A 13,177-nucleotide genomic window follows, 5' to 3' on the forward strand; every position below is an offset into this window, starting at 1 on the left:
ATGTTTTCCAACTACTGAATCTTCCTCTTTGTTCCCGACTTTTGCATTCCAGTCACCCATTATTATCAATGCATCTTGTTAAGAAGGGTAGTTAACTAAAATGGGAATGTTCAGGATCATTACTTCTAGGTTATTTTTGAAAAAATCTGATTTTATGAAATATAATTTGAGAGAAGCAAGAAAGTTTTAAAAAATTACTGAATTATGCTGTCTCCTTATGTTTACTCTTTCTTTCATAGTGATTAACACAGTCTTTTTTTGCCTCCATATTTATAATCAGTGTAAAACTGAGTTTCACTTGTTAATTCTTTGTATCTTCATGGTTTTATAACTAGAGCATCATGTTATGAAATTTTAAATTGCAAAATATAACAAGAATTACAAACATTATTTAAAAAGCTATAGTACTCCTAATTAAATAAAGTTACTTTTTAGTTCTTAAATCTATGTGTTTTTCATTACTCTGTGTGTCCATATTTATAAGATCTGTCAATTTCATTAGGAAAGAGATCATATTTATTTACACCTTAAACTTTTATTTATTAAGTAATTTTAGAATTAGAGAAAAGGAGTAAAGGTAGAACCCTGAGTTTCATATAGTTTTCACTCAGATTTTCTAAAACTTAGTATCTAACATAACTGTAGTATACTTTTGGAAATTGGAAACTCACATTGGTATAGTACTACTGAACATCCTAATGAATGTATTTTCATCTTTCCAGTTGTCCCATAAGTGCCTTTTTTTCTCTTGTAGGTCCAGTTCATAATCCCGAGTTGCTCTAAATTCTTTCTGTCTTTGTCTCCTCCAGTTTGGAGGAGACTTTCTCAGTCTTCTATGACCTTTATGTCTTTGAAGGGTTCTGACCTTTCAAACTTATTTTGTAGAATGTCTCTCAGTTTGGATTGTTTTCTTTATGACTAGAATTGATGTGTGTGTGTGTGTGTGTGTGTGTGTGTGTGTTCCTCCCCCTCCCCAAATACTACTGAGGTCTGGAGAGCACTGTGCTAAGTGAACTAACTCAGTCTCATAAGGACAAATACTGTATAAGACCATTACTGTAGAATGAGTATGAGGATCCAAGGGGGCTGGGGAGTGGGGAGCAAGCGTGTGAGGATGCGTATGTGTGGGATTGGTATTGGTATTAATCATAGTTTTGCACATTTGATGGATGGAGGGAGAGATAGGTAAAGGGAATGGGGAAAATCTAGCGTGGAAAAATAAGATGTACAAACCAGTATAAAATAAAAATTTCATAGTCTCTTTTAAAAAGAATACTACAGAAGTGATATTGTCCCTTTTCAGTGCCTTTCATATTAGTATGTCTAATTGCTATGGGGCTAACTTGAGTCACTGGGTTTAAGTTATCTACTAGGTGTCTTCACCAGGAAGTCACTGTTTTTCCCTTTGGAATTAAGTATCTTGTGAAGAGATGGTTTAAGACTATGTAAACAACATGTTTCTCAGCTTACTTTTACCTGTAATTTCTGAAATCATCAGTAAGTCTTGTCTGCAACAGTTAATCCTATGGTATACATTTCTTTTTTTCATCATTTCTTCAACATTTGTTAGAAATCCCTGGTTAACAAAGTGGGCTAAGTGGCCGCTAACTAAAATATCAACCATTTGCACTCACCAGCAGTTCTGTAAATTGAAGCTCCTGCTGATGAAATTTAAACACTATAGTTTTCTGTATAGATTAAGTCTACCATGTTGTTGTTGTTTATTGCCATCTAGTCGAGCACTACTCATAGAGACCCTATGAACAAAAGGCCTGAAGCCTTTCTATAATTATCATTGTTTCTCTGAGGTATATGGTTTAGGAAATGGATGCTACTCTTGCTTCTAAACCTGCCTTAAACTGGGAGCTCCACCAAACACTGTCCACCATGGGCAGCTGTTACAGCATTTGACTCCCAATGGCACAAGGTTCAGCATCACAGCAACCCAGATTACCTCAGTGCAGCAAAATGACAGAGGAGTGCTGTACAACTTTGAAGAATGTTGCTCCAAAATAAAATAATACTAGAGACTTGGGCCCAGCCAACTTTTAAATACAAAGGAGATTGAAGAAACCAGAGGATTGTTTTGTGCTGCTGAATGGAACCTAGACTTTCACTTAATAAGCAGCTGTTTGAACCACTTGAGGAATTATGTCTTGATGCTAGTATGTCTTGGGGCTGCTGTTCACTAAACCTGGACTTTCACTCTGTGATATCCTTTGTCTCCCCTATCTCCAACCAATTTCTCTAATAAATCCCACAACTGTGATTAAAGTCTGTGTATCAATTTGCAGTAAACATTAGATGCAATGATTTATAGAAATAGGAGCAAGAGCATGGGGGTGGCATGCCTGACAATGTAGCTATTTGTTTGGTACTGTGGATGTTATAGATGGAGACAGTTCCCCTTTATGAAGAAAGGAGAAGTCAGGCTTGTCCACCCCTACATTGCAACTGCTCCTTTCAGAGTCGTCCAGGATATCATTTTACTTGGATAAAGTATCAATGTTCATGGAAGCAACAGTCAAGAAATCAAATAATGTGTTGCACTGGACAAATCTACTGAAAAGATATCTTTAAAGTATTAATAACAGCAAAGATTTACTTTGAGGACTAGGATACACCTGATCTACCCTTCTCTTAGAAGTTGAGCATTTGACTACTACACTATCAGGGCTCCTTTTAGCCATATTTACTTAATTCATTGATATAATTTGATTCTAACCCATAGCAGCCTTCCTTCAGGTTTCCAAAGCTGTAAGTCTTAATAGGAGGAGATTGTCCATCTTTCTTTCCTAAGAAACTATTGAGACATGTAGCTGTTTGGTTATCAGTGTAACTCTCTATGGACTAGCCACCAGAGATTTATAATATATGGTAAAAGGACAGTCTTCTAAAATTACTTAGGTTGAATCTTTTTCACCTCTTTCAAGTTCAACTTTATTATTCATTTGTAATTCAGTAAGTTTGTTAACTGTATTCTGCGTCCTCTTACACATATATGATTAATTTTAGTTATTATTTTGGTGTATGTGAAATATTCCTATGGTTCTAAGTAATAAGACAAAGATTAAATACTCAGGAGTCATTCTTCCTTCATTTCTCTATTACTTTTTATTCTCTCTCTTCAATCTACTTCCACTCACCTCACTGTAGATAGCTGATTCCATTTGTTTGAAATTATGCTTTCACCATGTGTTTCTTTGTACAAATGAGAAGATAAGGATGTTCTCTTAAACAGAGATTTCAAATAAATGCCTTTTTATAGTACCAGAAAATTGTAGTCCTTGTTGGCAATTTCTCTGAGGATACTGTGCTCTTTATAATTGGTTTGTCCTTACTGCTAGTGTATTAGAAAATGAAATAACATGAATTTCTTCTTCCTTGGGAATAGTTTTGGGAATTTTTTCCTAGATTGAAGATAAATGTCTTTAGATGGAATAATACACTGAACTGTTTATCAGTAGAATTTGTCTTTAAAGGAGGACATACAGCAAACAACAAGTGCAGCTAGAGTGCTCCTTGGAAGTAAAGATGGAAAAGCTTCATCTCATATATTTTGGGTGTGTTGTTGAGAGAGATTATCCCTTGGAAAGGGACATCATGCCTAGAAAAGTGCTGGGACAGCGAAGGAGAGGAAGATCCTCAACTAGGTGAATTGACCCAGTGACTGCAGCCTTGGGCTCAAGTGTGTCACAGACGATGAAGACGGCACAGGATACATCATACAGCACAGGATACAAAGGACATGATTCAGATTTGTTGTTCACAAGTTGCTTTGAGTCAGAATTAACTCAATAGCATCTAACAGCAACATTTTATTTTTTTAGCCTGCTAGGAAAACAAACAGATTTGTCCTGGAAAGGGTTAAACCGGATGGCTCCTTGGAGGCAAGGATTCTGAGGCTCCGTCTAACATACTTTGGACATGTTGTGAGGAGAGACCGGTCCTTAGAGAGGGACATCATGCTTGGGAGGGTAAAGGGACAGCGCAGGAGAGGAAGGCCCTCTATAAGGTGGATTGATTCAGTGACTGGGATAATTGGGATGGGAGTGTCAGAGACCATGCGATTGGCACAGGACAGAGCGGAGTTTAGGGCTGCTGTACATAGGGTGGCTATGAGTCACAGGCGACTCTACGGCACATAACAACAACAACAACAACAACATAAAAGATTCTTCTGTTGATAGGAATCTGAATTGCTTCAAGGATCAGTTAGAGCTCTATTGCATAAAATATATATTATTACTTTTGGAGGTCTTGCAAACTACCCTTTCTTAAAGCCAGCATAAACAAAAGCATGCCTTCATATGTGCTTAATTAATGCTGAGTGTATTTCATCACATAGATTTTTTTGACAGTTCATTTTCTTTTCTTTTCTTTTCAAATATTCTGCAGGCATTTGGCCAGTCTTTCTCCATCCACCGTAAAGTTGCTGAGGACGGAGAGACTCGGGAGGAAACGCTCCTGCAGGAGTCAGCATCTAAGGAAGCGTATTATCTGGGGAAGATCTTGGAGATGCAGAATGAGCTGAAACAGAGCCGGGCTGTGGTCACGAATGTTCAGGCGGAAAATGAGCGGCTCACTGCAGTCGTGCAGGATCTAAAGGAGGTAAACAAATTCATTCCCCACGAAAGGCAGAAAGCCTTTTTGTAAGAAAGAAGGATGTAATTTCTGCTTTAATCATAGAGCTTTGACATGCATAACACCTGTGCTAACATTACCTTTGTAATGAAATGATGACTTGTGCTGAGATAAACCTGTCTTTCCTTTATTTTCATTATTTAAAGAATTCAGGTTTTACCTACTAAGTACTTGGGGATTGGCCCTGCTATTATTATAAAGTAATGACTTAAGTGCTTTCTCCCCATGACCTGTTTTAATGCAATGTGGGGTACATGGTAGTTGTACTATACTAATTCAGAATGACAGTGGTGTTAGCTTGGGAGTCTTCTAACTGGGGAATTAGACTCAGGGGAATTTTCTGAAGGAGCTTAGAGTCTGCTGATGCAGAACGCTCACTGTGTTTTCTGGTTGTGGAGGATAGATGGAACAAATTAGAGCTACTATGAATTAGGTCGGGGAGTCTCCTTCAGGCCTTGGCCTCCAGTAAACACATTATTTCTCTTCCATCCACCAGTGACAACACCTCCTGCTATATACTTTTCAGACTGGGAGAGTTATTCTTTATTGCAAAGGTGATATCAAAAAGAGAAATAGCCCAAAGCAGAGTCATCCACCAGACCCCTTTAATAGTATCTTTGGAAACTTCATTAATTTTTTTTGGTAAGAGGGTAATGTATGAATACTGATGTCCTTTGATTCTTACACCATTTACTGTTAAGTAATTAGGTTCAGTGCCCACTATACTACCAAGTGATTGATTGAACATTTTTAATAATTAAAAAGATTAAATAATTGTAAACTATAAGATAGTTACTAATCTTCTTGAAAGGAGTGACATATTTTAGGTTTCATTACTGCTAGATATCATCTGTCCAGATTTTAAGAAAATGTGAGAAATAATTGGCCTCACCACATGTCCATCTATAATGAAATACATGAATATTGAGAATGAAGTTTCTGCTCTATCTGTATCATTGTCTTTGGAAACACCCAAATACAACAATATCACTTTTGAAGACAGAGACAGATGTCAATCACGTTAGTGATAGATCCTAAAAAGAAGACAATATAGCTTCAGGACACCATACTTCATCTCGTAACCCAAATAATTTTTAATAAACAAAAGATCCCTCCCGTTCTTTATTTCATGCATCTTTCTGTGCTTGTGTTTTGCCATCACAGCTAATCATCTGGGCTCCTAGACTCTCCACTTGCCCAACAATTGTCTTTCACCATTCCAAGCCCAGGCATCCCAATGAGAACTCCCTATGAGACAAGTGTTCATTGCAGAAGTGGACTACAGAATCAAGCAGTGTTGTAGTACACTATTCTGAATTAAACAAGACACAGAATATCTAAAGGGTAACCTCAGCTGTGAGTGGCAAGTTCATGAGACATGTTGGTAGGAAGGACATGACGTGGACATGAGCTGGGGACCATTACAATCAGATGGAGGCATTTGGCATAGAATAGCAGTGATCAGTGAGTCACCACTAATAACCACCGACCTAGCTCTGTTAGTTGTCCTGGGATCTGTAACTAAGGAAAGAATAGTAATAGATGAGAATGAACAAGGAGTCCTAGATCATCTTCTGTTTGCACAAAGGCAGTGCTGATTATTGGAAGAAGGAGTGGCATCCACTTCCTAAATAAACAACATGCCTCTGGAAACTCTATGAACTTTGAGAAAGGATGATAGTTATAGAAAGGCTTCAGGTCTTTTGTTCATAGGGTCGCTATGAGTCGTGCTCGACTCAACAGCAGTCAACAACAGTGGTGATTAACAAAGCATCCTCATCAAAGTGATTGCACTTTCTGTGAGAGAATCTCCAGTAAACATTAGGAATTGATAATGAAGGGTGAGGCTGTATGTTAGTAGTAAACTGAGACTACAAAATAAATTGATTTTGAGAGACTTTGTATAGCTGAAATAAAACATCAGCATCGACAGAAAAGCTTCTTAAAACCTGTATCCTCAGCCCTGACATGGAAAGTCTAATTCAGTAAGTCTTGGGTGGGCCTGTGAATTAACATTTCTAACAAGTTCCCGTGGAGAACACACTTTAAGTCATTTATATGAATTATTTGATTGACTCAAGGCTGCAAAGTAGTGTTCTACAGCTCACTTTGAGAATTGCCTTAAAAACAATGACCTGAATTAAGTACTCTTGTATGTCCATTTTTAATAGTGGAGTTGCATTTAGAGAAAAATTTTAGACTCATGTATTTTTGGTCTGAAACAGTTTAGTTACAAGCTGTTTTTTGTGGATATGTTCACTCAGGTTTTTCAGGTAATAAAAGAAAAAAAGAAAAAGTTTCTTGGTCTTGCAAGTCTACCAATGGCAAGGAGCCCTTGGGGGAGGGTGTTTGCTGAATTGTTGATGTTCTTTCTGATAGACTAAAAGCTAATGGTACCCCCTGAGATCTGCTGTCTTTTCAGTCATGCTTATTGTTTTGATGTACCTAAAAGAATTCTTATTCTTAGCTTTTAGAGCTGAATACCGGTTGTAAAAGGAGAATAGAGAGAAATCCTAGTTTGTTATGCATTGATGCAGACTTTTGATGATTAATATTCATTTGAAATCTTAGATTTGTTTTTATTGTAGGATGTATTTTATTTATTTAGAAGTATTATATGCATTGTGTGATATATAGTAGTTGGAAGACACTATCATGACATTTAAATTTCATGACATAATAGAGTGAGAAATGCGCATGATTACCAACCCAAAATATAATAATCAGCAGCTCAGCAAATGTTACATATACTTAACAACTGAATTAATAGAATCATTATTGGTTGAAAGAACTCATTTTTTGTTAATATAGGCAAAAATGTCTGCATAATAGCAATTTGTGTGTGTGTGTGTGTGTGATATTTTCAAGATCAATTACTGTTTCATGTATGATGTGTATGTGTGTGTGTGTGTATGTATATATGTTGTTGTTATGTGCTATAGAGTCACTCGCTACTCATAGTGACCCAATGTACTTGCTGGGTCTTGTGCCAATCCTATTTTCTCTGACACACCTATCCCGATAACCCCAGTCACTGAGTCAATCTGTCTTGTTGAGAGTGTTCCTCTCTTGCATGGTCCCTCCACCCTCCATGAAGTCCCTCTCCAAGGATTGGTCCCAGTCCCACCTTGTAACATGTCCAGAGTATGTCAGATGAAGCTTCAGAATCCTTGCCTCCAAAGGAGCAGCCTGGTTTCACCCTCTCTAGCATGAATCTGTTTGTTCTCCCAGCAGTCCATAGTTTATTCAATACTCTTCTCCAGCACCACAGCTCAAAGGTATCAATTCGCTTTCTATCATCCTTAGTCATTGTCTAGCTTTGTGATGTAATTGAAGTAACTGCAAAGACCATGGCCTGATTCAGGTGCATCTCAGTCTCCAGGCTGACATCGTTGCTCTTTCCGTACTTTGGAGAGGTCTCTGACAGCAGACTTTCCTAATGCAATTCAACTTTTAATTTCCTGGTTGCTGGTACCAAGAGTGTTGATTGTGGAGCTACACAAACTGAAGCTGTTAACAATCTCAAGCTCTTCACTGTATATCATGATGCTGCCAATCAATCCAGTGGTGACATTCTTTGGTTTCTTGATGTCGAGCTTCAATCCATATTAAACATGAAATCTTTGACCTTCTGCATCAAGTGCTTCAGGTCCACCTCAATTTCAGTAAGCAGTGTCGTATCATTTGCATAATGTAGATTGCTGATGAGTCTTCCTCCAGTCCTGATGCCATTTCTCTTCATATAGCCCAATCTCCCACATAATCTGTTCTGCATATAGATTGAAAAGATATGGAGGAAGGACACATAGCTGGCATACACTCTTCCCAATTGTGAACCATGCAGTGTTTCCTTGCTCAGTTCTGATGATTGCCTCCTGCTCCATGTATAGGTTAGACATAAACACTATCAAGTTTTCTGGAATTCCCATTCTTCTCAGAGATAGCCACTGTTTGTTGTAATCCACATAGTCAATAATGGTTTTATGCAATATTTATCCTTGTGAGACTGAGTTAGTTCACTCAGCATAATGCTCTCTAGTCCCTCCCAAATTAGGTAATAATTTACAAAGTCATTGCTCCTGTACAAGCAAAGACTCTTAAGAGTATGCCATGAGTAACTTTCATGGCATTTGACATGCCAGTGGCATAACTTTGAGTATCACAGCAACCCACAAATTATCTCAGTACAGGAAACTGACAGGCAAGTGTTGTACCACTGCTATACCCAGGTGGTGGTGGTGGTTGTGTGCTGTCACGTCAGAACCAACGCATAGCTGACACTCCAGCAGGTTTTCAGAGACAGTTAATCTACGGGAAAGGACTGCCCATCCTTCTCCCTCAGAGCAGCTGAAATCATGACCTCAAACCCTGTGCCTTAGGGATCACAGTGCATCTTCTTGCCACAAGCCACCAGAGCTCTCATAGTGAGGGAAAAATTAATGAGAGGATGGGAGAAGGTTAGAACTATGTATTAAGTGGTGGAAAGACTATAAAAAGAAAGGATTGCTTTTAAAAGAAGTAAGGAAATATGATCAATGATAACACCTGAAAAAGCAGAGTAAGCGAATGCTGTAGTCAGAAGGTGACTGCTTCAACCTCCTTAATAAATACGAAGCCAAGTCAGTAACTGAGGAGAGAAATAGAAGAGGTGCTGGGAATTTGAGGAGAGAGAAGGGGTCACATAGTCCCCTGAGGGAGTGAGTCATTAAGGTGTGACATGTGGGAGGAAGTGGCAAGAGTAGGATGAAGTCAGGAGCACTGGAAAAGAGGGATTTCGAGAATTGAAATCATTGATGTACGTATTGACAATGCAGGAATTACCATTGGAAGTTCTGGAGCATATGGCAGTGAGCCACGAGCTAAAGCCTTAGAGGAATCAGGAGGAGAAATGATTTGGTGTTTGGTCACTACTGACAACAATGCCTGGATCATGGTAGAAATAATTTGATGGCAGGGGATTTAAAGCAGAGAGCTTTTAGGGAGGAGGAAAGGAAGTTGCTCTGAAAGCAGCCATGTGGAGCAAGAAGGGCACCCAGTCACACCTCCAGGCCTAATGGTAATGGGCTAGCACTTGTGAGGGGAAGCGGTGTCCCTACGAGAGAATCAGGTTTCCAGTAGAGCCAGAAGGTATGGAGAGCATGGCACTAAGCCTGTCAAATCAAGATGATCCTTACTATTTCCCATATGTTCATGGAGTCACCGAATACAGATAAATAATGAAATACTTGTGGTTATTGGGAGCTCTGGCAGCTTAGTGGTAAGAAACTGTGCTGCATTCCCAAAGGCACCTGGTTTGAATTTACCAGATGCTCCACAGAAGGGTGGGCACTCTGATCCCGTGTGATTTACTGCCCCTGAAAACCCACCAGAGGGGCAGCTGTGGGCTGGTTCCAACTCAATAGTAAAGAACAAGGAGTGTACATGCTTAATTTATCTTTTTAAAAATTGCAGATTGTTCCCCCCCATGATTCAGAAAGTAATATGTTATTTGTCAAACAAATATTCCAACATATTTAAATAGTTCTCTAGATAATGACAATTGTGATCTTCACTCAAAAAAACCTTTAGCCTTTTTTTGAGGTTGTTTTTGGGAAATAGTAAGACCTGCATCTCTATAAGCCCAACACTCAGGGAAGAAATAAAAACAAACAAACAAATATTTCAGACGATGTTGTTTGGGACATCATTTGGATGTAGTTTCAAATAGTACCAAAGTAATGTAATCATACTTAATTTTCACTTGTAGCTTCTTCATTTCCTCATTAGACAATGAGAAAGGGCATAAGCTTCTGACTAAAATGACAGAAGATTGGCAAGAAAGGCCACGCTAAAGTTAAAACAGTATGGAGTGTTGCTCAGGGCATATTGTATATAAATGGCAACTCTGAAACTCATACAGGTTTAAAAAAATATTTTAAAGTAATCTTGCATAATCTGTTATCTTTTTTCATTTTAACATAATAGTAAATGAAACGCAATAATCAGAACTGGTATAGTATTGTTTGTTGTTGTTAAATGCCATCTATAGTGACTCTGTGAACAACAGATGTGAATTCTGCCCTATCCTGTTCCACCATAATCATCCTTGACACATTTGAGCCCATTGCTGCAGACACCAATAACTCATCTTCTTGAGGCTCACTATCTTTTGGTCCAGTGGTAAGAATCTTTATTTTCTTGACATTGAGATGCAATCCATAATTGAAGGCTGGATTCTTTGACCTTCTGCAACAAATGCTTCAAATCTTCCTTATTTTCAGCAAGCAAGGTTGTGTCATCTGCATAGCACAGGTTATTGATGAGTCTCCTTCTGAACCTGATATCACATTCCTCTTCATAGAGTCCAGTTTATCGAATAATTTGCTCAGCATACAGATTGAATAGGTATGGAGAAAGAATACAACCTTGACACACTTCCTCCTTAATTTTAAACCATGTAGTAGTGTTCCCTTGCTCTGTTTGCACAACAGCCTCCTGGCCTAGGTATAAGATTCACATGAGCACAATTAAGTGCTCTGGGATGCCCATTCTTCTCAATGTTAACCATAACTACTTGTGATCCACACAAATGCCTTTGCATAGACAATACAGCACAAATAGACATTCTTCTGGTATTCTTTACTTACAACCAGGATCCATCTGACATCAGGAATGATACTCCTGAGCCATGGCCTCATCTAAATCCTGCTTTTACTTCTGGCAGTTCCCTGTCTCTGTACTTTTCTAGCCACTTTTTTAAATGATCTTCAGCAGTATTTTGCTTGCTTGTGATAGTAATGATATTGTTGGATATTTTCCACACTCTGTTGGATCACTTTTCTTGGAAATGGGAACAAATAAGCACCTCTTCCAATTCATTGAAACAGCTGCCCTCCAAATTTCCTGGCATAGACTGATGAGTGCATCCAGACCTACATCTTCTAATTGAAACAAGTCAGTTAATATCCCATCGATTTCTGGGGTCTTAGTTTTAGTCAATTTCTTCAATGCAGCTTCTACTTCTTCCTTCTTTATCTTTGGCTCCTGCTCATACGGTATTTCCTGAAATTTTTCGGTGTCAATTACTTCTTTTTGGTATAGTAATTCTGTATATTCCCTCCATCTTCTTTTGATTCTTTCTGTGTCATTCAACATATCCCCCATAGCATCTTTCATTATTGTAACTTAAGACTTAAATTTGTTTTTCAGTTCTCTCAGCTTGAGAAATGCAGAGTGAGTTCTTCTCTCTTTATTTTTCAGTTCCAGCTTTCTGCACATGCCTTTATAATACTTTGCTTTATCTTCTCAAGCTGCCTTCAGAAATCTTTTGTTCAGGCTTTTTACAGCAGTCAGGAAATTGAGAGATGTATTGCACTAGGAAAGTCTACAGTTAGGGGCATCTCCAAATTATTGAGGATTAATGATGTCAGTTTGAGGACTGAGGTGTATCTGACGCAGACCATGGTCTTCCTGATCACTTGCTATGCATCTGAGAGGTGAACAATGTATAAGGATGACAGAAGAATAATCGATGTCTTTGAGTTATGGTGTTGGGGATGAGCTTTGAACATCCCATGGATTGTAAACGAACAAACAAATATGTCTTGGATAGGGTGCAGCCACAGTGCTCTTTGGTGGCAAAGATGACGAGGCTTCATTTCACATACTTAGGGTATGTTTTTAGGAGGGGTTAGTCCTTGGAGAGGGACAGACATGGTGCTTGGAAAGATGGAGGGTCAGCAAAGGAGAGGAAGACCCTTGTCCAGGCAGATTGACACAGTGAATGCCACAGTGACCTCTCCTGTGTCAGGAAATGTGAGGATGACATCAGATAGGACAAGGTTCAGACTGTTCTTCATAGAGTCATTATGGGTAGGACTCGACAGCACCTAACAACATTGAAGGCCTTCCTGTCTTTCACTGACCCTCTATCTTGACAAGCTTCATGTCTGTTTCTAAGGAATAGCTTCTCCTAACAGCATGTCCAGAGTGTATGAGCTCAAGCTGCACCATATCTTTGAGTCAAGGAACACCCTGGTGGCACTTTCTCTGTGACTTCTCTGTCTGTTCTCTTTACAGTCCCTGGGATAGTCAGCATATGTATGTTAAGTATTTTTTTCTCTCTCACTCTACTTCATTTTCTCTGTCTTTTCTTTCTCATCTTGTGAAAAAGATCTCACACCATTTTTCTACCTTTTGGAAAATAAAAATATGCATGTGTGCACAATTGACTTAATACCTATTGATTCTTAAACTTAAAATAGCTCAATTCAGTTTCAAGTGTTATCTTTTTTCTGCCCAGGCTCAGGGTTTTGTTCTCCATGCAGACTGGATAGAAGGAGCAACAATGTGCAGACATCAGCATTTCATCTTGATGCTTGGTGAACAGTTTGAATCCTTTTTTTTTTTATCTTGACCTCTATTTCCAAAGGATGTCCTGTCTAGCAGATATAGCCTGATTAAGATTCTGTTCAGGCATTTTATCCTCCTAAGGGAATTCATAGTTTAATCTAGCCATCAAGGATCCTTGACTTTACCTAAGACTTAATTTCTG

General features: G+C 38.6%; 1 protein-coding gene across 3 annotated transcripts in view; it reads left to right on the top strand.

Annotated features, from left to right (window-relative positions):
• BICD1 (bicaudal D homolog 1 (Drosophila)) overlaps nucleotides 1-13,177 on the top strand; it is a 312,684-nt gene that overhangs the window by 163,325 nt on the left and 136,182 nt on the right. For all 3 annotated transcript variants that reach the window (XM_006902178.1, XM_006902179.1, XM_006902180.1), the window contains exon 2: nucleotides 4,399-4,611. In XM_006902178.1, coding sequence (XP_006902240.1) covers nucleotides 4,399-4,611 — 213 coding nt within the window. The remainder of the gene's footprint in view (nucleotides 1-4,398; nucleotides 4,612-13,177) is intronic.

Source organism: Elephantulus edwardii, unplaced genomic scaffold (genome assembly GCF_000299155.1).
Source record: "Elephantulus edwardii isolate Elephantulus edwardi_28Jun2011 unplaced genomic scaffold, EleEdw1.0 scaffold00377, whole genome shotgun sequence".
Lineage (NCBI taxonomy): Eukaryota > Metazoa > Chordata > Mammalia > Macroscelidea > Macroscelididae > Elephantulus > Elephantulus edwardii.